General features: G+C 39.2%; 1 protein-coding gene and 1 pseudogene across 1 annotated transcript; both read left to right on the top strand.

Moving 5' to 3' along the window:
- The first annotated feature begins 1289 nt into the window (after positions 1 to 1289).
- Positions 1290 to 4219, top strand: LOC137188888 (serine/threonine-protein kinase Nek3 pseudogene; annotated as a pseudogene).
- Positions 4220 to 15435: 11216 nt separating this feature from the next.
- On the top strand, positions 15436 to 19053 carry drd1a (dopamine receptor D1a). The gene is made up of 2 exons (XM_067598843.1): positions 15436 to 16120; positions 16452 to 19053. The coding sequence occupies exon 2, from the start codon at positions 16799 to 16801 to the stop codon at positions 17918 to 17920; it is 1122 nt and encodes a 373-aa protein (XP_067454944.1). The 5' UTR covers positions 15436 to 16120; positions 16452 to 16798; the 3' UTR covers positions 17921 to 19053.
- Positions 19054 to 26600: the final 7547 nt, after the last annotated feature.

Here is a 26600-nt window from a genome sequence, read left to right as displayed (position 1 = left end):
TACTTGAATGAACATGATCCAAAATTGAGAAATCAATAGATAGTTGAGGCAGTAGCCATGGAGGAACAGCTGGCATTAAAACAGTTTGACTAATAGCCTAATCATTGACATCCAACTCCTTAGTTATAGCTGATATGATTGTGCTAAAACTCTCCTTTTTGATTTTGCTACTTTCCCCAAAACTATCCACAACCTTTTTAGTGGGGTGTAAATCTTTGTGACTTTGTAGATTTGCCCAATAATTGGCCATTAATTGTTTCCTTCTTAACGGCATGTCCCCATCTTCCACCTGGAGTGCTGACAACGGTGTAGATTTGACCGCCCCACAACACAACCGCAGTGCTTTAGCCTGAATTCGGTCTAATTTTCTTTAAAGGGGTTTGAGCTGCTGATCCAAATAAAATGCACCCATAGTCTAGAACTGATCTAATCAATGCTATATAGATATTTTTCATAGCTAGCAGCTCCCCAAACAGTGCCTGTCAAGCATCACATAATATTTAAGACTTTCTTACTTTTATCTTCAATGTTGTCTATATGAGTCTTCCATGTGAGCAATGCATCAAACCACAAACCTAAAAACTTGAACACTTTCTTTTTTCCTAATCTTTGATTATAAAGATTCAGGTAAACATCTTCATTGACTCTCTTTCTCGTAAAAAAAAAAAACAGTTTGAGATTTTTCTACAGATAATTTAAATCCCCACATTTGAGACCAGTTTTCAACTTCATTGATAGCTTCCTGAACTTTTTTAACAACATACTTTACATTTATTCCTCCTGTCCAAATTGCCACATCGTCTGCAAAAATTGATTTTCCAATATCTGGACTGACTTGCTCATATCATTTTTTCATATTATTTTTTTTTCATCATATCATTTATTATGATTGAAAATAACAGAGGACTTGCGCAGGAAGCTCAAGTCTTTCTTCTTCTTTGGGTAAATATTGGCAGATTGCAGCCTGCTAATATGCACACCTCCACCCAGTGTACAGCCTCCAAAGATATGTAGTACATAAATGTAGTAAATAACCCGTCTGTTAAAGTTAATGAAATCAAATTAAAATGTATCCTTACTTTTCTCATATATCCTCTCTATCCAAGGTCCATTTTATGCAGGCAAAGTTTCTTTACTTTGTCCAATAACTTACTCAAACTTAAAATGTATTTATTCAACACAGACGTGTACGTACATCAGTAAACATTGTTAAACAAAAGGTACATTTTCACCTGTAGTCCAGATGTTTTTAACCCCAGAGAATGTGAAATTAAAACGTTATTGAAATAATGCAGAGTGACAGGTAATAAAAAGGAAATAGACCTAAAGTCAGCAAAAATCCAATGCATCATACCAAAGGTATTAAAAAAGTCAGGTAGTGAATTAGTTAAGCATGCAACACAGAAACATAATACACTACGGAAGAGGATTAAGGCTATATTTGAGTTCTGAGTTTAAAGTCAGAGTGGAAAGTAAGAGAAGTCGGTTAAATCTGATAAGCATAATCATTTGAGTTTATTTAGATTTTGTATCTCTTTTTTCTTTTTTATAAAAAATAAAATGCAAACTCTGGGGTTAGCCTATAGCTTAATGTCGTATTCGGTTACATAATTGCAACAAAATATTTAACACATTTTGTTGCAACTGATAAAAAAAAAAAAAAAACTTTCCGCCCTATCCAATTTCACGGCGTCAATGGTTACCATGGCAACAACACTGTACACATACGGAGGCCAAAGTGACGTACAGTTTGTTGACAGCTGGCTTATATTGAAGTGGTCGTTAACCTCCTCGATACCGTCGTCTTTTTCCTCATTCTTCGGACCTTTTATTGTGTTATTGTGAAATACCAGGTGTGTTTGGGCCGAGGAGGAGCCGCGGACGTGTTCCTGATGAGGCACGCTGAGCGCAGAAGCTTGCACGCAGTCAAGAGGATAAAAGTAGAGGACGCAAGGACAGCAACAACACAAAGAGCTATCCTCCAGGAGGCTGAAATCATAAGGAGGCTGAAGCACCCTCACATAGTGAAGTGAAGCGATGTTTTTGTGAACTCTGATGACGGATTCATTTACATTGTGATGAGCTACTGTGATGGTGGGACATTAGATGACAAGGTTAAACAGAGGAAACGAGTTTTTCTCAGAGAGTACTGTAATGGGGTGGTTTATACAGGTCACCATGGCTGTTTATTACATACACACGGCTAAAATACTTCACAGGGACATCAAAACCTCAAATGTACTGCTAATGAAGAGAGGTGTGGTGAAGTTAGGGGATTTTGGGATATCCAAAGGAATGACAAACACAGCTGACATGGCTTCCACATGTGTTGGCACCCCCATCTACCTCAGCCCTGAGCTTTGCCAGGATGTCCCATACAGCTCCAAGTCTGACATCTGGGCTCTGGGCTGTCTGCTGTATGAGATCTGTGCTCTCAGGCCTCCATTTGCAGCCATGAACCTCCTCAGTCTGTTCTACAAGATCACCAAAGGAGAGTATGATCCTGTCCTTAGCGTTTACTCGGAAAACATCTCCTCTTTGATCCAGAGAATGCTCTGCCTCAAACCTGAGAACAGGCCAAGTGCTGCCTGCATACTCAGCAGTGCCTGCGTGCAACATCAGCTGGAGTATATCAAACACAGAGAGACTCAGACTGACTGTGTTCCTGTGACTGAACCTGAAGAAGAGATCTGTCCCACGTCACAGGTTCACTGATGAGGAGCAGTTGCTGAGCCTTTGGGTAATGTGGGAGTGGAAATGTAAAGTCAAACATCTTCATATTAGTGGTTGAAGAAATGCTCAGATCCTTTACTCAAGTAAAAGTACTAATGCCACAGTGTAAAAAAATTCAAAATTCTACACAAGTAAAAATCAGCAACATCTACTTAAAGTACTCATTCTGCAAAAAAATGAACCAAATGTTATTTTATTACATTATTAGATTCTTATTGCTGATGAATTCTGCTACACGCTATTTATTTTCAGGAACCCCCCCCATTTTTTGCTTTTTTTGTGAAATATTGGATCATTTTATTTCTCTGAGTCTCAAATACATATTTAAATGAAACTATCTGTGAAGTTTAAAGGGGAAATGTGTCAAATCCAATGTTTTTTTTTAATGTAAAGTCTTAATCTGAAAACGTAACAAGGAACTATAGCTGTCAAATACATGTAATGTAAGACAAAGTACAGTATGTCTGTGAAATGTACCTTGAACTATATAAGTAGCATGAAATGAAACTACTTCTACTAAATGAACTAAGTTCCTCAAAACTGCACTTGAGTAATGTGTTTTCCACTACTGCTGCTTATACAGTGTGTTTAAAGAGAATTTCATGTCAAAGCTGATAATATGAAACTAGCTGTGATACTGTGATCTTGCAGAATTTAAATATTAGATACCTCAAAATGTCCTAAGTTGGGAGTTTTTGCTTTTTAACCAAATCGTAAGAGAGTTGTTTAATATTGTGCTCACAATTTTAGATTGAAATTTTCCTACAAGCACCAAAACTGATACACATGAATAGCTTTATATTCTAGACATAGTCGGGAAATTGTAAAAAAAAAAAAAAAAAACAAAAAAACCCCAAAAGAAAACATAACTATGACAATGTGAAGCATTTATGCCATAAAAACATTAGTGGAGACTAGTGCTGAAACAGTTTGTCAAGGAAATTAACCAAAAGCAACTTTTGTACTCAATCAGCAATTTGAAGAAGTCAATTTAGGTTCTGTTGTTCTGTTCTGGTATGTTATCTGTTAAGTGCCTTGTATGTTAAGTGTTTTATATGCATTTGTCACTAAAAATGACATTATATATATTTGAGAAGATTAGAGGATCCTTTGAGAAAGGCCTTGGTTGAATTCATCTGCTGCCACAGTTTGAGCACAACGTAGAAATAGACCGGCTGCAAATCTGCTGTCTTACATTTTCATTGTTTTGGTATGTCATGTTATTATGCAAAATTTCATAATTGTTTATCTTTATCTCAAAATGAGATGAAAGGCTAGATATTGCTTACAACTATGACTTCAAAGAACGTATGTGGTATATATTGCGTCCGCAAAGACGTTTTCCTGCTATGATATCTAATAATGAACAATAATGAAACTAAAGATGAGAGAAAACCACAAGCTAGACACATCCTTGGAAACCAACCCACAGTAAACAGATTTGTCCAAAATAAGCAAAATGAAATAAATATGATTTTTTATTTTTTTTGGCCTTAGATGCTGCATTTTTGTTGTTGTTTTCTATTGTCTCTGATTACTTCAATCAAGGTTTTAAAGGTCATTAAAAAAGTAATTTCTAACTCTTATTGAGCTTTTTAATTTCACTTATCTGTTTTAACTGGAAGAACTGCCACACAGCTGAATTTTCAGTTAGAAGCAGAGTACATGACAGTGTTCAAAACAAATAAGTATTTACTACTGTATTAGCTAGTAAAACTTGAACTCACTGTCATTGTAACTGAGGATAAGCAACAACTAGGAAAGGTGTCCCCACAGCTGAACATTTTAAACAATTTGAAAGTCTTAAAATATTGAGCGGGGCCTTTGAATTTGTATGGAGGTAACTAATGAATTTGAAGCAGTTAAAGGAGGTAAAGTGTCAAGTAATTCTAAGCAGGAAAATTCAACTTTCAATGGAAGTTAAAATGTAGTGCTGATTTTGAATTGAACTGGAAACTGTTGACAGTCTGAAAGTCTGTTGAAGTGTAAGTGCTGAAAGCAGCTGAAGAGTGAGTCAAAATGCAATTGCTGAAAAAAGGTGACGCATCGGTTTAAGAGCAGGACCTTTAATGATTTGAAGCATATATTTGAGATCGATACATAAAGCAAACACCCCGTAAACATTAAAGCGGCTGTAACCAATGTTTTTTTTATAATAATGTAACAAATGACAATGTATAAAGTGAGAGACGTCGGTCATAGTGATGAACCTACAGAGAATCATCACCTGATTCTACAGCTCCTCTCGACTTTCTTGGAGTTTTGTAGCGAGTTTCATCTCATTGTTTAGCTGTTCAGCCTGCAACTTCCTAGTTGAGCTTTCAGATTAAAATTTTGCATAAAAAACCTTGTGATCCCTCAGAAAAAAGGCAATGTCTAGTTGCGGCTCCTTGTCAAGTTTCAGACATCTATGAGCTGTCAGCAGTTCTCCCAAAGGGACATTTCCCCTCTAAACTTCTCAGATAGATTAATTTAAATAACAGACTGAGGCTCAGAGAGGCAAAATTGTCCAATATTTCACAAAAGAAGCCAAGTATCGGGAAAAGTCCTAAAAATGAATACAGATCTGTGTAGCAGAAACACAGTTAGTGACTAGCTTTAACAGCTAAAGAGCCAGATATTTCCTTCAGGATGTGTAAATAAGCAGCTGTTTGCTAACATGTTCGCCATATCAACTGAAAAGGTTATGGTGTTTCAGTTCAGAAAATCAGTAAATGCCGTTTTGAATATAGAGCAAAAACAACTGCAGCATATACCACGAGTCTAGCCAGTGGCGTGCTTCAAAGCCTCATGGGAGCTGTAGTAGCAACAGTATCTTTGCTTTATACTTTTCTATCAAGTAGCTCATGCTGATCATAAGCTTGGGCAAAACTGCTGATTTGAACACAGCCTTTGCTTGTGTTAGGAGTCAGTGGTATTAGCACGGTGATAAACTGCAAGGTGTTATGATAGCGGCGGTAATGCTATGTAACTTCCACTTCCCTTTGCCCATGTAAGGACGCCTCGTTCATAGTGCATCATCGCTCATCAAATATACTTAAAGGTTGAACACTCATTAGCTTCTTCCAATCATTATTAAACTGTATGTCATTTAACGCTGTTTACTTGAAATGACCTTGGAGTAACATTATAAAAAACATGAACACACACACATACAAACACAAACATGCACAATCACCTTATCAGTGACATCAAATAGTATTCATGCACTTTGTGACATGGTAGATAAGTAAGGTCTGAAGCAGAAGTTACAGGAATCATGTTTTTGCGATTAACACATTTACTACACATCTTAAAGATGCATAAATTATGGGTTTTGAAGTTAAGCTTTGAATATGATAATCTCAAGATGAAATGTTGTCTCAACGGAAATGTAAGATTCACGTTTTATCAACACACGATCTATCATGACTTGACCAAAGTTTTCCGTGCTTCCAAGTCAGCAGTCTCGGGTTCACTCACTTACATTACATTTACAAGCAGTAAAGAAGTTAGAATGTACAGTTTATACTCTGAGGGAACACACACACATTCATTTTTCCATGAGCTAGCTGCCTAGGTAACCATCATTTGTGAATTTCTAACATGCGGGAAATGCATGAACAGTTTCCTGTATGAGCAGAAAGTCTACCTACATCATCATCAGTTTGTAACAGCTGATCAGTCGTTTGTCCGTGTTAACAAACATTGTTTAAGCCTTATAGTTAGTCCACATCCTTCACTATGAATGGATTACTGACCGAGCCTAATTAGATCAAAGGGCACCTAAACCAGTGCCTCTGTGTAATATGACTATTTCCTACTGGAGAGTCAAATGTTTTAATCAAAAGTCTTTCGACGTCTTCATTTTGATGTCACAGCAAAGTAGCCTCATAATTTGTCCACAATTAATTTAAAGCTGATATTTTTGAACTACACTTTATAAGGTCTGAGAGTGGAGTTACGACTAGCTAATAAACACTTGTAAACTCAACATAAGCAACACACGCATGCGTATATTTGAGTTAACAATAACTTGTGGCACAGGATTTTTTTCTCCATTTCCTCTCCGTCACCACCTTCCCACTATGCAAAGTTCCACCGCTGTGCGCAGAAGAGGTATGATGTTCCTGTCAGTCCCCACTGCACACTCATCTGAAACTTTATCCACTGATGGTGTCAAGACAACAGTGTCACACTAGCTTTCTTTGATGACAGCTGCTAAATGTTGCAATCCCCACATTAGAGAGTATGAGTCATAAAGAAAGTTACATCTCCACAATCTAAAAAGACACTATAGGTAAAAAAATTAGGAGAAATGCATTAAGTAGATAACTTATCATAAATTTAGAAAGTGAGGCCCTGAAAAAAACTGCAGGCAGCATATCTTATTTTATTTTTTATCTTTTATATCCTGTGTTATCTCTCTCTTCACTACAGCAGCAAGAGAGAATTTATCTGACCTCATTTTCTGTCCAGAGTCAGATTATTCTTTCATAAAGGTTTGTTGATATTTGTCTGGCAGAGGCCAAACTTTGGTCAATCCACAGGGGCTTCAGAGGATTGGAAATTAAATGTAATGACACTGCTAATATTTTTTATACATCTACTTTCTGTATGACTCAGTGCACATTTTTGGCCTTTTTTTGACTTTTTCTCAGACAAGTGTTTTTAAGTTTCAGTCATCTCATTTCCAGAGAATGAATAGTATTTCATAGAATTTCTTTTGAGAGTGTTGATACAAATTTCAGAAAACATTGTCGTTTTAGGCAATTAATGTTAACTCTGGGATGTGTCTCTTCATAAGATATGATTGGTCAGCCTGGTTACTAACAATATTCACTAATTAAGATCATATGCAACATTGTGATACCTTCATGGAAACTGTGAAATGGTAGCAACAAATAGAAACAGAGAGAAGAAAATAGGAACTGATATATATGGGAGAGTCTACCAAGTTCAAATCATCCCTGGATGGTTTACAAGTGGTCCAAAATGCTGCTGCTAAACTCTTGACCAGGTCTTCCAAAAGGTCCAAGAATCCAATTCAAAGTTCTTGTCAGACACCTGCCTACATTCAAGATCTGCTTCAGCCTTACTGTATTTCACCAGCAGGTCTCTAAGTTCCTCTGATTAGGATTTACTGGTTGTTCCTCGATCTAGGCTTAAAACTAGGTTGTGGCTCCTAAACTTTGGAACTCTCTCACTTTGGATTTAAGATCTGTGGACACTGCGGACACTGTTAAAAAGCAGCTCAAGACCCATTTGTTTAGACTTGCCTTTGTGCATTTTTTCTATTTATTTCTGTTTTTATTGTGTTTTATGTCTGTCTGTATGTTTATGCTTTATTTCTTCTGTGAAGCACTTTGTGACCTCTCTGCTCCTGAAAGGTGCTATATAAATAAAGTTATTTAATTACTTACTCATGTCACTAGTGATGACCATATCCTTTTAGCTATTCTGGCCAAGTTTCAGCGTGCCAGTGCCAGTGTTCAGCTGGGGCCTGGTGTGGCAGCCATATGACTCTGAAGTCAAGCACATATCAGGCAGGAATAATGTGAAGGCTGATGCCCTCCAGAAGCTGAAAGAATTACATGTCAAGGGGAATATCACGGTCACATGGTTGTCATTTTCCCTAACACTGGTTGCCAAATGTCAGGTTCCGGTCTTATCTAATATAAGCTTAGGAAAAGGATGGACAAACAAACACAATAAAGCTGGTATGCAGCAGAGTAGCAAAATGATTCTTTTGTTGAGACAATGATAATGGACACTAGGTTTTGTCCTCATCTCTAAAGTAGTTTCTGTTTAGTCTCTGGACTCACCAGGGCTCAGATAAGGCCCATCATCCTTATCTATCAACTGATGGCACTAAGTATATGTCATGCCATGGGATTAGCTGGTATAGAATCAAGGTTTGGCGTTAATTGAATTCCCTCGATATAACAAAAGATCATCTTCAGTACCGTCTGTTCTTTGTATATTTTCACCGCTACACTTATCTTGATGTTGATTTGTGATTATGATAAGATACGGAACATGTCAACAAACAAGTGTCAATGCATGCTGTAGTACATTTCAACTTATTAGATATATTCACTCAAATAATGTTGATCAGACATTGAGCACATTATTTCCCAGAGAAACTCAAAATCAAGAAGACAGTAGGCGCCGTCACTGGTACACGGTCTGTGTGAGAGATCTTCCCACGTCTCCCTTCCCCGCCAACTCTGTAGCAACTCTGCAATAAAGGTCAAAAAGAAAGTACCACGAGCCATGCGACAAGTATAGTAACACGGAAACTATGATATCTACCAAAGTTAATGGTAAATTTGGTCTGACCACAGTGAGTGAGGGCATTTAGTAGTAGTGTAGAGGACTTCTTTCATTAGTGATCCTTATGTTATCCATAAAATATGGTACATTTATAATATTTGCAGTAAGACCTCACAGCATTACTAAAGGGATCACCTCCAGCTCTAACTAGTGAACAAGAGAGGGTGTATAGAGATGTTTTCAGAGATTTGAACTGCTCATGTGGTCGCTATATATATGTATATGAGCTCACAGACCATTTCTTGGTATGATGTAAGCAGATTGAGCGCCCGCTGTTTTACCACAATCTATGTTTGAAAAATGACAGCAATTAACAGGAAATGTACTATACTATACAATATGACACAATAGGAAACTGCCAAACCTACCCTGAAAATTCAACATTATATGTGTCAAAATGACAAAATGTAGCTATTGTATTCAATTGCATTTTAATTTATGGGTTTAATAATAGTAATAATAATAATAATAATAATAATAATAATAATAATAATAATAACAAAACATTTCATCTGTACCGCACTTTTCATTCATAGTGATACTCAAAGTGCTACAGTATTAATAACATAGAACACACAACAAAAGGAAAACAGTAATAAGCACAAGCATAGTGCAACAGAGCAGAGGGCTCAAGTCCCCATGGTGCGGAGCTTAGTACTGGGGGCCCGGAGGACCAAGCTGCTGGCAGACCTGAGGGTGTGGGTGGAGGTTTGTAATATGATCCATTCCTGTAGGTAGGGAGGCGCATGTCCACTCATGGATTTGTATGTTAGTAGCAGGACTTTGTATTCATTTTTGAAGGAGTCAGGATTTTGGCAGCGCTGTTCTGAATGTACTGGAGGTTCGGGATTCTCCTGCCAGGGATCCCTGTGAAAAGTGCACTGCAGTAGTCCAGTCTTGAGGAAATAAAGGCATGGAGAAGTTTCTCTGCATCTGACAGGGTGAGAGAGGGGCTGAGTTTAGGGATGTTTTTGAGATTGTAGACAGAGGTTTTGCATAGATTTCTTATATTGTCATTAAAAGTCAGGTGAGGGTCAAACCTAACACCCACATTAGTGACTGAGGAGCAAAGGGGGATGTCCTGGCCGTCAAAGGTGAGATGAGGTATGGGGGATGACTGAATCCAGTGTGGAGTGCGAATACGGAGAACTTCAGTTGTGCTGCTGTTTAACTGGAGGAAATTTGTGCTCATCCAGGCCTTTATCTCCTTAAGACAGGTTCTGTGGTATGACATGGCTGCAGAAGGGCTTGGGACAGTTTTGATATCTTGTGATAGGAGGCCCTTTCTATTTGGTATTCATACTCACAGTTCCAGTTTGGTAGCTCTGTCTTAGTTTTCTTTGAAAGGATTTAAAGTACTCTTCAGGTAATAACAGTAGTTTCAAAATAGGTCACTATTGTCTCAACAAGACTGTTAGCATGTAGTGAAACAAGATTGTTTGCTTTCACTCATCAGAGGTGGAGCAAGGACAACCTTTCTTCTTCTATCAGTTTCTAAATCCCTTACCATAAAGCATTCTTTTTTAAAAATTTTAAATTACTTTTTTTTTTTTGCTAACTTGTGCATTTAAAATTTTGAGTGATTTCCACGTAGGTGTATAATGACATCATCACTTCCCTTGCCTGCTGACTTGAGTATATAAAAATAATGGGCAGACACCGATCATATCATCATCATTTCTCATACTTAAGACAACAAAGACAAGCTGTTGAGGAAGTGAGAGAGACGACGCTGCAGTATGATGAAGTGTGTGTTTGTCCTCGTTGCTCTGTTGCATTTGTCCTACAGTGCTACCAATGGTAATGACATGAACAAGAACAAGGAGCTTTTGATCGGACTGCAGAATCTCAGTAAACTCTACAAAGACAAAGAACTCAATATTGAATCTGTAAGTATGAGACACTGGTATTATCACATATAACTTTGGGGTCAATTAAGGATATTAATCATTTTTCCCCCTGCAAAATGCAGGAAAATGAAAACATGATGGAAACATAATCATAACTTGCTTTGCATGTGCTGCAGGTGTTTTAATTTTTTTGCTCAAGTGTCAAAAATACAGGTTATCTCATACAGTTATGGAACACCAATACTAGGTGTTCTGACGAGGTAGGGCAGAGACATCCAGTTTAATAATCAGTTTCAGCACAGATAGAGCAGAAAACTCTACACACAGTCTGCTCCTGCTGTTTGGGTTTCTTGACAAGACATCAGCCTGATATGTGCAGACTGCTGGCTAGCTAGTGTTAGCGACTCGGCAGGTACAGACAGAAAGACTGAAGTAGAATCTGCACATTTTTCAATCCATAATACTGAATCGAAAGCCCCGATCAGTATTTATTGTCTTTTTTCAGTCTGTCTCTCTCATAGATGAGAAAGGTATACATTTTGTAACTATTCATGCCACAGTTTACGGAACTGTTGTAACTGAAGACAGCTAATGTTGCCAATTATCAGTTACTTTTTGACTAAAAATAACTTTTTTGCATGTTGTAATAACTTGATTTTTATGATGCAGACATTTTTTATTGAGGACACATTGAGGAAAAACAAAAAATTGAATTAATCAAATTAATTTGATATGTCTCCGAGGCCTGCTCTCAGTGACTGTTATTGTCATGATCTGCCACTTAAAATAGTCTTCCTGTGCTTAATACATTATATTAATTACATTCATTTTCTGTCCCTATAGCTAAACACAGTGAAGGTGCCATCTAAACAAATGAAACGACATTTGGTAAGTATTGCATCTTTTCACCATCTACATTCTGAACAGTTCGATTGAGCTCAATTCTTGACAGCAAATGCATTTTGTTTGCCATGGTAGCCTGACCAGACCCTGTCCTCTTTCCATTGCAGTCTTCCTGTGTAAATGTCTTTAAAAAGGGGCTGGAGCACCTTCTACAACATGTGAAGATACATGGAGACAGCAAAGTCCTAGGTGAACTTCGCGACAACCTTGAGAGTCTCACATCTCCTTCTGTACAGGTTAGCTAACAAAAACATGAAAGTGTGATGTCTTCACAGACACTGAGTTCTCGCTGTTAACTTCATGACTGCTGCATCAGTAGCGGGTATCCAGACAGAAAAACTAAACTCACTCTGTTTTGCTTTCAGATGACAGATGCCAGATGCAAAATGGAAAAGCTCAAGAACATTTCGAAGCCTTTCGAGTTGTACAAGGATTTCCTCAGGATACTAAACTCAAAAAGAAGATGAAGAAACTTCAACAAACAAAACTTGTTTTCAGTTTTATGCAGGGCAGCTTCTACCAATATTGATTAGAAAATTACTTTCCGTCAGGATTAAATGTGAACAGTGAATGTATTGCACATATATTCACATAAATATTATTTATCTATTTATTACTGTTATTTAATTAGCTATTTATTTATTTATTTGTTCTTATATGACCATTCATTTTCACAGACATTTCATATAGATGTATTAAACTGAGTAGATGGCGCAAAGTAATAATCAGATTGTGAAAAACATTTTGGCTGAGAAATATTGTGCTGCTGTCTTCAAATAAATCAACAACTTTCATACTTACTGAGTATTTGTCGATCATTTATTGAACTGCTTTAACAGCTGAAGAGTTGATGTCATAGCAATTGAGAATTTATTCACATGGTTTTAATCCCATTGTGCTGTGTATAGAACACAAAAATAAATAAATAAATAAATAAATAAAGCAGTGAGGTTTCTCTTGTGTCTGAAAAAATTCAGTCTTGAAAACTGAAAACAAAAATGCGGAGATGCTAATACCTTAGACTGCAAGGCCTTAGCGGGTGAGAAAGGGGGAGGCGTAAGTGTTGGAGGTGATTAAGAAAGAGTTCGAATTGATTCAAACTTCCCCACCTCCTGTTTGACCTAAAAAGTGTGAAGTGCGCCATGAAAGCATGACAGAAGCTATTTTAAAAGCAACAGAAATAAATAAACAGGCTGAGCAGGAGAAGGCTACAGAGTATGACTCTCTCTTTTATCTATTCTACCCATCTGGAGAGCAGAACGAGGTGACGTGTTTGCGTGCTGGCACAAAAAAACCAAACACATGTATTCACATGAACCTGCACAACTATGCGTGACTGATAAATATGCAGGGCCGTGTATTCACACACAAACACACAGCAGACAGAGGGCTGAGGTTTCTTAACATTTTGATTCATAAAACAGCCAGTTTTGCTCTCGGCTGTCTTACTCATAGCACTTGTGAGTTTTGCGGGTGGTTTGGTATCTGTCATCCTGAATCAAACAAAAAACACCCAGGAGTTTTGTCACGAGATCTTAGAAAATTTAAAGCCCCATAAGCCAAAGTCTCCATCAGAGCATGTGGTTGGCAGATTATGTGAAAAGTGTCTGCAGATGAGGATTGTCTTATCTACTCTCACAACCTCACTAACATCTCTTTGATGTCTTTAATAGTGCTTGTCACTTCCCACTGTCTGAAGACAGAAAATGGCTCGGTGACTCAGTACACTGTTAGGAAAATAAGATTCAGAGGGTTTGATAATCAGCATTTTGGGAAACCCTAACCTACAGTGGTTCAGTACATGCAGCAGTGGCCCGTGTGTGGCACGAGAGCCTTTGAACTGCATGGGACATGAGTTAGAGGGGCAGCAGCTGCACCTTTGAACAGAGGAAACTAGCAGAGCAGGAGGCAGGTGGAGAGAGACACTCTGAAGTAGGCCCACACACGCGACCTCCGATCGCCCGTCTACCAACGCTCTCACCTCTGACCTTTGAACTCTTGACCCTGCCCGGCTGCTGTGTCTTTGATGTCCTGGCAGCAAGGCAGCACTCTGAGGTTGAGTCATAGAAAAAGACCGGGGAAAGGGTATGAGCATACACTCTCCCCCCGAAAACACTCCCATGTTTGTGAGTTAAATATGAAGCTACAAACACCAGCTCGTTAGCTTAGCTTAGCATAAAGACTATAAACAGAGGAAACAGCTTGCCTGGCTCTGTGTCAAGGTTACATAATTCACCTTGATAATCCATGTTATATCTTCCTTACAAAAAATGTAACTCCAAAATGTCTAGAGACGATAACATCCCCATCTGTATCCATCCCTGGTAATATGTGATGGGTTCATTGACTGCTTCAGTACTTCACTAAAAATAAGCCTGATATCTTGGTGCTCAATATACCTTTTTGATAAAAATGAATTGTAAAAATTGTATACTTCCCTGATTATACCATTGGCAATGTTTTCCTGTGTACAGCAGCTTTAGTGTGAGATTTGCAATCAGCGATTCTGCAAAAAATGGTAATTTATGACCACAATTGACAATTATCTTCATTATACTTCAATCCTCAGATTATTTTTACAATTAATACATTTTTTTTCTATAAAACGCCAGAAATTTATTATTTTAATTTAAAATGTACGGTATCATTTCCAGGACACCAAGATGACATCTTGAATTATTTTGTTTCATCTGACAACAATGTAAAACTCAAAGATATTCAGTTTACTGTCAAATATGACCAAAAAAAGCAGAATAGTCTCACATTTGCGAAGCTGAAGCTCTGAAACCGCATTAATCAACTATCCAATAGTTAAATTTACTTTTTTTAAATTTAAAATCAATATAATCTAATTAAATTAATGGACAAATTAATTAAATTAAATTAAATTAATGGAGGTGTGTTCTATTTCCTTGTTACAAAAAACAGGCACCAATACTTGAAAAGCTAAATTTACATCTTAAATACTGAAACCGTAAAAATAAAAAAAAATATTAAGGCTTAATCATAATTTAATAATGAAATATCCCCCATGTGTTTACTGGGTTTTTTTTGCTGTATAATTTGGATTAAGGATTAAAGAGCAAAGTGACAGATGGAAAATATGGCATATGGCAAACATATAGTATGTTTTTTCTTATTTTATTCACTTATTTGCATCATTCCTTGGGTCTCGTGGCTTTAGCCCATCTATTAATGTACTTCTAATGTGAATGTATGTGAAGGAAAAGGGTAAAAGCTGTTTCTTTTCCTCCTGTCAGAAGTACTTACATCACTGTAAGGTGACAGCTGGCATGTCACGATTGTTTCTGCATCCCATGATGCTCTGCATGCAAGATACCAGCTTGAACTGAAAAAAACAACTGGGCACTAGGGGTATGCTGACAGATATTGCCAGGATTTTTACAAGCGCTGCACAATTTATCAGTCAGAGCAGACAGAAATGATGACTGCGGCTGAAGGTGACATTGGTCTGCACATGAAAACTCTGGCATAATCTTCTAATCTTCTGTCTGGGCATAAACCTGTCTTTCATGAAATCTCCATTTCATTCATTAAAACCCTTCACAGAAGTAAAATCCCTCACAGCGAGGATTTATGTTTCTCTACCTTTATTTCCATCTACAGAAGCAATTGTTCTCTTTCTCCATTAGGTGGCCTCAGCGACCCACTGCCCTACGTGTTTGCCCTCATGTCCTGATGGAGTTTTGTAACCTGCATCTTAATTTAATTAAACTAAACCACAGTGCAGATTGAATAAAGTCAAATTAAGAGAAATCACTGGGTATTAAAGTGGCGATATGGGACGGTTTAATCGGAACTGTGACACTTTTAACCTCTAATCTCAGCACAAGTGGACACTAAAGATAAATCTAGTGTTACCTGCTGTATCTTACTGTACATTAGGCAGTATAGCAAGGATGGTTACCAAAGGCCACAGTCACGTGCTTTAATTCCTACTTCACTTACTCTTGAATGGGACAACGTCAGAGCGCCGATGTGAAACTGAGCCGCGGGAGCGCAAAGACTCCGGGATTTGCCCGCAGACGCGCGCTGAAGCTGCAGGAGGACGCAGCCAGAGCTGTGATGGTGATGATGATGATGTTGTGTGTATTATTTAATCGTGAACAACAGCCAGCTATGTGGAGCCACCGAGGATATAATCGGACTGTTTGTTTTGTTTTTATCTGACATGGAGACTTGATGCCCTTCAGACGGACTTTGAGCACTGAAGTTTTTTGATGGAAGCGATGGGAATTTTTCTTTTCTTTTCTTTTTTTTTTTTAAAACAGTATCAAGCAACAGCTGACCACATCTCTGTGAGTAAGACTATGATGGAAAAAGAGCATTTTGTTTATGTACGTGGGAAGGTGTGACTCTTGATAATGAGTCATGCTTTAGTAATTACAATGCACTCATGGGAAGATCCTGGTTTGACAGTAATAGCCTATGCAGCATGCTATTTGAAAATAGGATTATTATAAATATATAATATGCTCTACACGAGTAAGTATCATCAGAGATTACATAATCAAGAAACCACAAAAAAAGATAAAAAATGTAAACAATGTTGCACTTTGATGGTAACAACTATTATCTAAATTAATACAGATATATCCAATGTTTTTAATTCATTTCTTTAATCCACAGGGCTGCTGGTGACTTGAGTGAGCAGACAGAGGATTCCTGAAATTGCAGAGATTTGGGACTTACAAACTGAGCAGACAGACATCTGGCCATTCCACTTAAAAATTAAGTTACCACTACCTCTTCAGCAGTGCTGCTCAAACGATGTCAAATCTAATTTACAAAGTCAGGGGGCTAATGTCTGGCCCCAAGAGGGTTTGCCTCAAAAAACTCATCCTTCATCGTTTATTAGAAAACACAATGGTGGAGATTTTTTGCATTTCAGGAGCCTCCTAGATTCTGATCCTGTGGATATAATGTAGGACGTCCCCTCAGCATGACTTAAATGAACACTCCCCACATGTACAGGGATGGATCTCATGAACTTTACGACTGTCATCGACAATGGGTTTTTGGATGAGGCTCCATCAAGCCGCGTCCTAACTGGTTGTTTCCTCTCGCTGCTCATCCTCACGACCTTGCTGGGAAACACGCTCGTTTGCGCTGCTGTCACCAAGTTCCGACATCTGCGCTCCAAAGTAACCAACTTTTTTGTGATCTCGCTGGCGGTGTCAGACCTCTTGGTTGCCATTTTGGTAATGCCGTGGAAGGCGGTGACAGAGATCGCAGGGTTCTGGCCATTCGGATCCTTCTGTGACACCTGGGTGGCCTTTGATATTATGTGCTCCACGGCATCCATTTTGAACCTTTGTGTGATAAGCCTGGACCGCTACTGGGCCATCTCCAGCCCCTTTCGCTATGAGAGGAAAATGACACCCAGAGTGGCCTATGTGATGATCAGCGTGGCCTGGACGCTGTCTGTCCTCATTTCCTTCATCCCGGTGCAACTAAACTGGCACAAGGCCCAAACAAAGGCTTCTCTCCTCCCTCTCACTGGGTCCTCTGACCCTGTGGGATCAAACGCTTCTTCTTACCAAAGCTCAGAGAACTGTGACTCAAGCCTAAACAGGACTTATGCCATTTCCACCTCTCTCATAAGCTTTTACATCCCTGTGGCCATCATGGTGGCCACCTACACCCAGATCTACCGCATAGCTCACAGACAAATCAGGAGGATCTCTGCACTGGAACGAGCCGCCGAAAATGCCAAGAACAGACATGACAGCATGGGTGGGGGCTCCAGCATCGCAGAGTCTGAAAGCTCTTTCAAAATGACATTCAAGAGGGAGACCAAGGTGCTGAAGACACTGTCTGTGATCATGGGGGTGTTTGTGTGCTGCTGGCTCCCATTCTTCATCCTCAACTGCATGGTGCCCTTCTGCGAGCAGTCAAGCGGAGGGGAGGCTTTCCCCTGCATCAGCCCCACCACGTTTGACGTGTTCATATGGTTCGGCTGGGCTAATTCCTCCCTCAACCCCATCATCTATGCCTTCAATGCAGATTTCCGCAAGGCCTTCTCTATCCTGCTGGGCTGCCACAGATTGTATCCAGTAGGCCACAACATAGAGACGGTCAGTCTAAACAAGAAATGACTCATGACTCTCTAACAGTAATGACTCATCCTTAATGCTAAGAGTACAAGCGTTCCTGCTGAGGCCGGTCTGATCAACTTCAAACTAGGACGCTGCTCTCTGTGCTAACTCTTACTGTGACTGAAGGATATGATGACCCTACATGTACCCATGTTTGCATTGGGCGAGTGGCCCGGCTGTGTGCAGACTGTCAGAGTGAGCGTGCCGTGCTCGATGTGGTCGATACAATGTCTTCAGATGGAGGAAGCTCCTAGATGAGGAGAGGGGATTTGGGGATTGAGATTAAGACTCTCCGCTGTTGTGCCAGGGAGCTGGGAGCGCAACGGTGCTGACACGCCCGTGGGTTAGATAATCCCATGACTGGGCAGCACACACCCTAATGCTGTCAGACACCGCTCTCTTCAGTACCATCACACACACGTACACAAACACAAACACTGTCAAAACATGCTCCTGCAAATACAGCGTAACTGCAGCACACAGCATGCACACTACACAACAGAAATATGTTGCATTACGAAATTACGTTAACATCCTGTGCTCTGCAAGGATTCCAGTGGTAAAGCGTCAAACCAAATCATGTTTCTACACTGATGAACATGTAGGTAAAATACATCCAAAAGTGACTTAATATTGAAGCTAGAATGAAAACAGATTTGATTTTACATCCAGCTTAATCTGTTAATGTGATTTTAAAAGGGGACACTTAAAAATGTGATCTGAATTTCTGTTAAAAGTGCAGGTTGTCAAAGAGCTGATTGTATCTTATTGTTGACATTGGTTCACAAATATTATTTTACATCCCATCCAAATGTCAAATCCTTATGACTTCAAACCAAATGTACTTGGCAGACACATTGTTAATTATTTCTGCCTCAGTGCTTGAAGTGGTTTTATGGATGAGTGTCTCATATTAGTTTATGTGTCCTGTATTCATAAACAAGAGATGATGACTTCTTTTGAAGAACAGGCAAAGACCTGAACAACAGTTATGCTCGACTTGTGATGTCTTTGACTATTATGCGTGTTTAGGGGCTGATAACAGAATTATGATTGATTGTATTATGTTTGAGTAAATCCATTTTAATTTGCTCTTTAAACTGAATAATTAAAGGATAATTCTGGTTTAACAACTTTGGTCTTATCTTCATTGTTTTAGACATCATTTATAATGGTTGTAATAACATTTTACTTACCAAGCTAACTGCTGAGGTCTGGGCACACAGTGACATCACTGAAATTAAGTCCGACGGGTCAAGAAACACAAGCAGCCAGAAGATAAGACAGGTTGTAAATAAACAAACAGTTGATCCAGATTATCAGCACAACGTCATTTGGAGGGAAAACCAATGCGAGCGCGAGAAAATTGTGAGCACACAAGGGCTGTCACAAAAAAAGTGATCAAACTGATTAGAATTTACACACAACTTATTTGAAATAATTCAAACCTTTGTAGTCCAATCCTAAATTAAGTTGCAGAGAACAATTTTTCCGTTCATTCACGGTGCCTCTGCTTCCTTGCTTGAGTTACAAGCTAACATTACTGCAATCCAGTTGCATTTTACAGTCAGGAAACAACCCTACCCCTATCCATGATTTTTTAATCCAAAATGCTTCCTCACATTACTCAGGTGGTGTGGTGACATAATTAACCATTCAACACCGCTTCTTAGTTTTCTCCACTTTGTGTTGGGCAAGAGAACAACATTAGCCTAGTTTACTGATAAGGCAACAGAGCACACAATGAGGTCAGATGGACATGGCATTTTAGGAACACCAACTGCTGGAGTGCAAGGTACGGACCTGTGCTGTTACACACTGAAATTTGAATTCAAACAGATAATTACAGATCAAATATTCCTATATTATTTTCCATGCATATATCAATGGTACTGTAGTACAAATGTCGAATTCCGAGTAGAGAAAGAGAGAGGCTGACTTGAATGGGGAAGTTGGTCTGTCATAAACTGTGATGGATGTTTAAATTAGACAGTTTGGGTGACTTCATTTACTCCTCCATACAAGTTTGGTGAAGCTGTAATCTGATCAGTGGTGTGATTACAGCAGCAGTTGCAGAAATAGTTTGAGACTTTGGAAAGTACACTTTAACTTTCTTGCCTGACTTCCTGCAGTGGTTGGCACCCTCATAGTGATGACAACACTCCAGGTAATCACCGAGCTCGATCTCTCATATAACCCACCATAAAACCACAGCTTGTCATGTTTGCACTTGGATTAAACAAGTAAGTCATAACAAGTTTATTAGTGAGCCTTAGATGCTTAGGTGCTGGTAGGCAGACTGGTTTTGGATAGAGTCAAGCTAGCTGTTCCCCCCTGCTTCCAGTCTTTATGCTAAGCTAAGCTAACCATTTCCTGGCAGTACCTTCATATTTGCAAGACAGATGAGAGTGGTATTGATCGTTTCCTTTAATTCTTGGCAAGAGAGCAAATAAGCACATTTCCCTCAATATTCCTTTAACCTGGTAAGTACAATATTATATTTATATCTTTATATTATAAATGATAACCAAAACTATGAGACCCAGGTTGCAAAAAACTCAAACAAATGAAAAAACAATGGAATCATCCTTTTAAATGAGCATTGTATGGGGTAATACTCTGAACGGGATGTGTTGCCATCATCATTACTCTAATTTGGTGAGCCGTAGCTCTTATTTATGTGCTAACTTGCCTCATCAGTTAGCTACAGTGATTATTCATTAAGCAAACAAAAGTCATAGATGTGTGTACTTGGTTAAAAACGATCTCTTTAGAATATGCAGATGTTATAGAAGGTTGACATGATGTTATTTCACATTCATAACAGAATAAACCATCAGACCAAACAGTTGCGCAGTGTGTGCTTCAGCTATGTGGAAACATCTCAACGCACAGCGTAATAAAAGTGTATTCATTCACTTTCATGAAATCCACTGTGTGTTATATCTGTGTGTGATTGGCTGCAAAGCTTTGACCTCCACACATCAAACTTCCTGAAGCGCATTTCACACCAGAGTCTGAAGGGCAAAACCTACCGGGACCAGCTGTGTCTCACTTCCAAAATTTCACTCTCACATAACTCTGGTGTTCATGGGTCACTTGTGTCTGGTGATGTATTGCTATCATTAGCAAAGTGAAAGGCCCAATCTGGAGTAGTGAATAGCCTGAAATAATACAGCAGAGCACCCACTGTGGCATCCCTTTATCTCTATTAGCTTTATTTCTTTCATTCATTGCAATAAAGTTGTTTTTCACCGTCGAATGATTGACTGAACTCTTGAAACAATGCCTAAAAGCTAAACATGAGTGTTGGGTCATAAGAGGAGACAGAAGTAATTATAAATGGTAGTTTTCAGTGGCCCAGTAACTTTGTATATTAAGGATACACCTGTCATGAGAACTTACACGCCCTAATATATTCAGATGGAGAGTGAGAGGGGAATCAAGGTAGTTGAAGTGTGAAGGGAGAGTAGAGTGGTGACAAGGACATGCGATGGATTTTTATTTAATAGTCCCAGATCTGCCTCAGCACAGCGGCTACTTTTTAAATGATAAATTAATCAAAAAACTAAGTGGATCTGGTATTACGTTTTTGTTTATTAAAGCTAACGAGTATCTCTGTAGATGTGCCTGGTCTTTCATAACCATAAAAGTCAGAATGAGATGAATCTCAGTAATACTTGCTATGTGCTGTCAGACGAGCATTTTAAAGTGATTATGTGATAAAATCACAAACGACTCTCATTAAACAGCAACTCTCAAAAGATTAAGAGGACAGATCTTTTAATCAAATTAAGTTCATGCTCATTAGAAATATGAAAAACTGTAATTACTGTGATGATAACTCTTTCTCTCTCTTTCTCTCTCTCCTATAAACGCTCACACACATGCACACACACAGAGTTGTCCTTTAAAGCCTGCTTTCTCTGGGCCCAGGACTGTCCTTGCCTCTGTGAAACCTCCTCAAGCGTGCCACAGGAAGGGAACAGCAATTAATTTGACTGACATCATTCAGAGTGATGGCTGAAGTGGCAACAAGACAGGGTGTGTGTTCTTGTGTGTGTGTGTGTGTGTGTGAGTGTGATGCAGCGCTACTATCACCTGCTCCAGCGCCCATTCCAGAGACCCTGCAATGTCAACTGCTCTCTGTAAACACAAAGAATTTGTTTCCTTTTGCTATCTTTTTTTTTTTTTTTCCAGTGGAACTTGTGAGATTCTCAAAGCGATACTGTCTTTTTAGATTGGCACATTGGAGAAGTGATGTTAGACATGGCAACCTCAGATGATGCTAATGACTGGCCCTTAGGAAATGATTTACTGAGACAGGGAGAGAGAAAGAAAGGGGCAAGGAGAGAGACAGCGTCTTATGTAAGTATCAAGCAATGGCAATTTAAAAAAAGACTCAAATGATGCTCTGTAAATAACACATAACCCACAAGTATCACCAAAGTCAGACTGCTGTTACATCTATAATAAAGTGTCTCCTGTGGTCACATGCTGGTTGCTTATAGACAGGCACACCTGGCCATGAGAAAGTGGATTTTTAATGTAGTCAATGATTTCCTTGACACCTAACTCTCTTCAGGCCAGATGGGGTCTTAGGGAATTAAAATGCAATTAAACAGTTTGCAATAACCTGTATTACTCTCTATTAAATATGTATTATTCACAACTGGCAGAGCTATCATAATTGGGCTGGAGCCTAATGCATTTTTAATACCTCACACGACACCAAGATAAGCATAATTGAGAATGAGCGTGTTGGTGACTCTGATCAAAGTGCGTCAACGCAGTTACATGCTGACAGACATGAATGCGCTTTGCATGTTGAAAATTGCTGCCACTCTGTTTGATCATGTCTGGTCTCTTTGGTGAGGTGAACAGATGCTATATATCCATTTTCAACTGACAGAGTGGGAGGACATTAACAAAACAAGCACACACACACTACTGCAACACACACACACACACACTCATCTAGTTGAAATTACTTTATTTCACGGTTGAAAGAGGCAATCGTTGTAGACCGTTGAATACATTTCAAAAGTATGTAAACACAGATCAGATTTCAGCAACAGGATATTTCATCGAGCGTTTAAAAAAAACCCGATACATGAGCCTCTGCTGGAAATCACCTGCATATCTTTTGACCTTTAGTGTTTGTAATTTGTGGCAAGCTCCTCCATTCCTCTCCCTTGTTTGGTCTTGCTCTTCATTTCTCTTTCTTATCACACCCCTCTACTCTCCTCCTCCACCCTCACTCTGTTTACTGTTTGTGCTGTGGGCCGCTGGCAGTGCTGTGTTGCCATTCGTCACTCTAACTTGCTCCAGTGGAGAGGACAGGCCCTCTGACCCCACCACTGGGAAAGGAGCAAGGGAACGGGGGGAAATGAGACAATCATAGAGGGCTCCTCAGAGAGAGAGGACAGCATAGAGGAGAATTATTACAGTGGGAGAGGAGGGGATGCACACAACTACTGGGAAGTCCCTGACTTTTAGTTCTTTTTCCACATGCAAAAATATGAATGTGACATTAAAAATGATCAGATTAAAGGAAAAACCAAGACAAATTGTCTTAGTAAAGTGTTGGGCCAACTTGAGCTGCCATGTAGCTCAAGTTGGCTCAAGGTGTAACATGTAGCTCCAAAATCTCCCATAGGTGTTCACTTGGGTTGAGGTGACTGTGAAGGCCACAGAATATGATTCACATAATTTTCACACTCAACAAACCATTCAGTGACCCCTCTGTCTTGTATGGATGCATCTGCATTCATTATGCTGTTCCACTTATTTAATCATGCTTTTCCTTTAATATCCCAGCCTTCAGTATGTGGCAGAAAGTGAGAGTCCTGTTCAGAGTACCTGTTTTGTTGCCTAAATCAGCTAAACTAAATATCAGAGAATATAATCCTTCATAAACGGATACAGTTTGCAGTGTCATACTATGTCATGGAGTGACCTCTACTGGAGATAGGCCAAAAATGGAGATGAGGTGACCTCGGTCTTTGCTAAATTTGACCCGATCAAATCCACTAGAGAAAAAAAGACAGATTTGATGTATTGACCGTATAATTGCTCATATCCCCCTCATCTCTGGCCCAACACAGATTGTCAGTGAGGCAGAGTAGAAAACGTCACCGAGGCATGTTAAATGAGTACTAAGACAAAGTCAGTGAACGCAGATCAAATTATACAATGAATAATAAGCCGGGTGCAAATGAGGCTGGCTGATGAATAGTGTTTTCAGCAGGGGTGATGTCCACTCCAGCAGCTTAGCTGGAGAGAGGTGCTGTCTGGCAGAGACGGCTCTGAGTGGAGATCATGCTATTAATGATGGCCAATGTTAATGCTCATGCTGGTAGGATGCCCCATGGGTGAATTGTGACGATGCTAATGCTAATCAGCTAGCTTATGGGGGAGAGCAGATGTGTCTTATCTCTTTAAGAGAACAACTTCAGCAGCAGGAACTGACAGAGACAGAGCAACAGAGTGATTACTGACACAGCCAATCCAACTGGGTTGAAGGTAGATGAGGGCTGCTGACTGTCCGGCCTGAGTGTGTTACCAAACAGTGCTGACCATGAGAGGAATGGGAGTTGATGGTTGTGTTACTTTATAATTTTTCTTATTGTCCAAGAAGAGCAAAACCAACCAAAATCAAGATGTAAATCTTTAAGAACAGTTCACAAATATGTAGTTTCATTTTTAAAAAGGGCCCAGCAGTTTCCTAAAACAGCTAAAGCCTGTAATGTTTAGCAAATGTTCATACAATAGGAAAAAAATGTTTGTTGGGGACTATTTTCAGCTGCACCAGTGAGTATATTTCCAGCCCCAGGGGGGTGTATGTGGGATTGATTTAAAATAAACTACAGTGCCAATGTTTGTGATAATGAGGGGACATGACATCCAGTGCAACAGTGTGGCTCATTTATGTGTTTTTAGTCATTTCTGAGATTAAGGGAGCTCTATGGCAGAAAGGAATAAAATATATCAGGCTTTGGCTACATGGACAATAGGCCTGTTTGTTAGTAGGATCATTTCATTGTGGGTCTTTTTATGGGATTTGTTGACATTAGGAAAAATAAAGACTTTCTGCAGCCTCCTCCTTTAAAATGTTAGATACTGTGTAATTATGTCAGCTACTGATTTTCAAAACCATTTGATAAAAAGCCAGTCACTGATATTGAATGAAAAGTACAAAACAAAGCATGTTTGGGACCCTAACGGCATAACTCGCGTGGCACCTAGAAATGGTAATGTGCCGCAGTTTCATTATTCAGTGGAACGACCACATGCGGTGACGATTCATACAGTTTCATAAATGTGTCAACTCTGGCTTCATCCACTTGCTGAAGTTACTGTAATCTCATATAGCTACACCTCCATCTTTCCAAGCTCACAGATGTCTGGAGGAATTCTCATCAAAAAAACAACAAACCCTGGAGCAGCTGAGTTGAAAACATCTGGTTACCAATTCAGTACAATAGGTTAGCTTTCTGTCTGGGTACAAACAAGATCTCTATCTTACAAAATTGTATTGGTTTGACATTATAATGACAGCTCACTGTGTTTCTGCCCTATTCTAACAAACTTCTCCAAAGCTGTGGCCCATACAACATAATAATTCAACACAGCGTTATGTAGGGTTTTTGCATCTTTTTTTGCATGTTCACACTGGCAAAAAAGACTAATTAAAAGGGCACCCTAAGAGTGCCCCTTTAATTTTGTCATTAAGTTCAGTTTAGTCATACACAGTTTGGTACTACATAGCATGTGAAAAAAGTTGGATAATGTTTTAAGAGGCACTGGAGGGAGCCATTTCAAATTTGAAAACATAACCCTGATGATGTCATCAGGGTTATGTTTTCAGTCGGGCTCAGATTGAGCTTGAGACTTAAAAGTTTTAACAGAAAGTCTGTGTTACAGTCTCGGGATGTGGAGTTTGAAAGATTTATTTTCACAAAAATAGAAATATTTCAAAATTATTTATTTTTTGTGCAGCTGGTATGAATATTTGTACATAGAGGGTGTTCTTGGTCAAATTTGACCCGTATTTATTCAGAGGGATTTTAAAGTCACTAGAGGGGGTCAAATCAAGGTAAGGGCTGATTATGTGGAATCTTAAAACAGTGAAACTATGAATTAGCATGTATGTGTATTTCTGTCATTGGGACAGTGGGGCTACACTTACACAGGGTTCCCACCTAGGTGGGCATCTGCACCTGCAAACAAGCCTATACAAAGTGATTGTCCAACAAAGTCCTCCCTGTAGTGGAAGGCAACTTTCATAGGACTATAAAAAGGACCTGAGCCCCTATTTCACTGATTTGTGAAGTGGAAGGAGTGATTTGGTGGTTCTGTTATTCCGAGACAAAAAAGGAGAAACTGAGTTGAAGAGATAGTATTAGAAAATGGAGGAAAGGTCCTCGTGACTTCTCTCATGCAAAGGCAACGCCACCTTCCCCACATGCCAGCCACAGAAGCACAGTAGTCCAAATCTTGCCCTGATCAGTCTGCAGTCCCACAGTTGCCATAAGGGGACAAAAAAGAGGGAGACGGAACTTCTGCACAACAAAAAAGGACTGCAAAAGTAATGTTTTGGGTTTTTTTTTTCAGTTTTGTTAGTTTGAAATGTGCAAACCAGTTTGTTGTTCTGTCTTATGACTATTACACTCAGTTC

The sequence above is a fragment of the Thunnus thynnus genome, chromosome 9 (genome assembly GCF_963924715.1).
Source record: "Thunnus thynnus chromosome 9, fThuThy2.1, whole genome shotgun sequence".
Lineage (NCBI taxonomy): Eukaryota > Metazoa > Chordata > Actinopteri > Scombriformes > Scombridae > Thunnus > Thunnus thynnus.
This window is presented reverse-complemented; position numbering and strand designations above follow the sequence as displayed.

What these genes read in the sequence shown, in the direction of transcription:
- drd1a (XM_067598843.1), top strand. Translation starts at nt 16,799, where the DNA reads ATGGATCTCATGAACTTTACGACTGTCATCGACAATGGGTTTTTGGAT.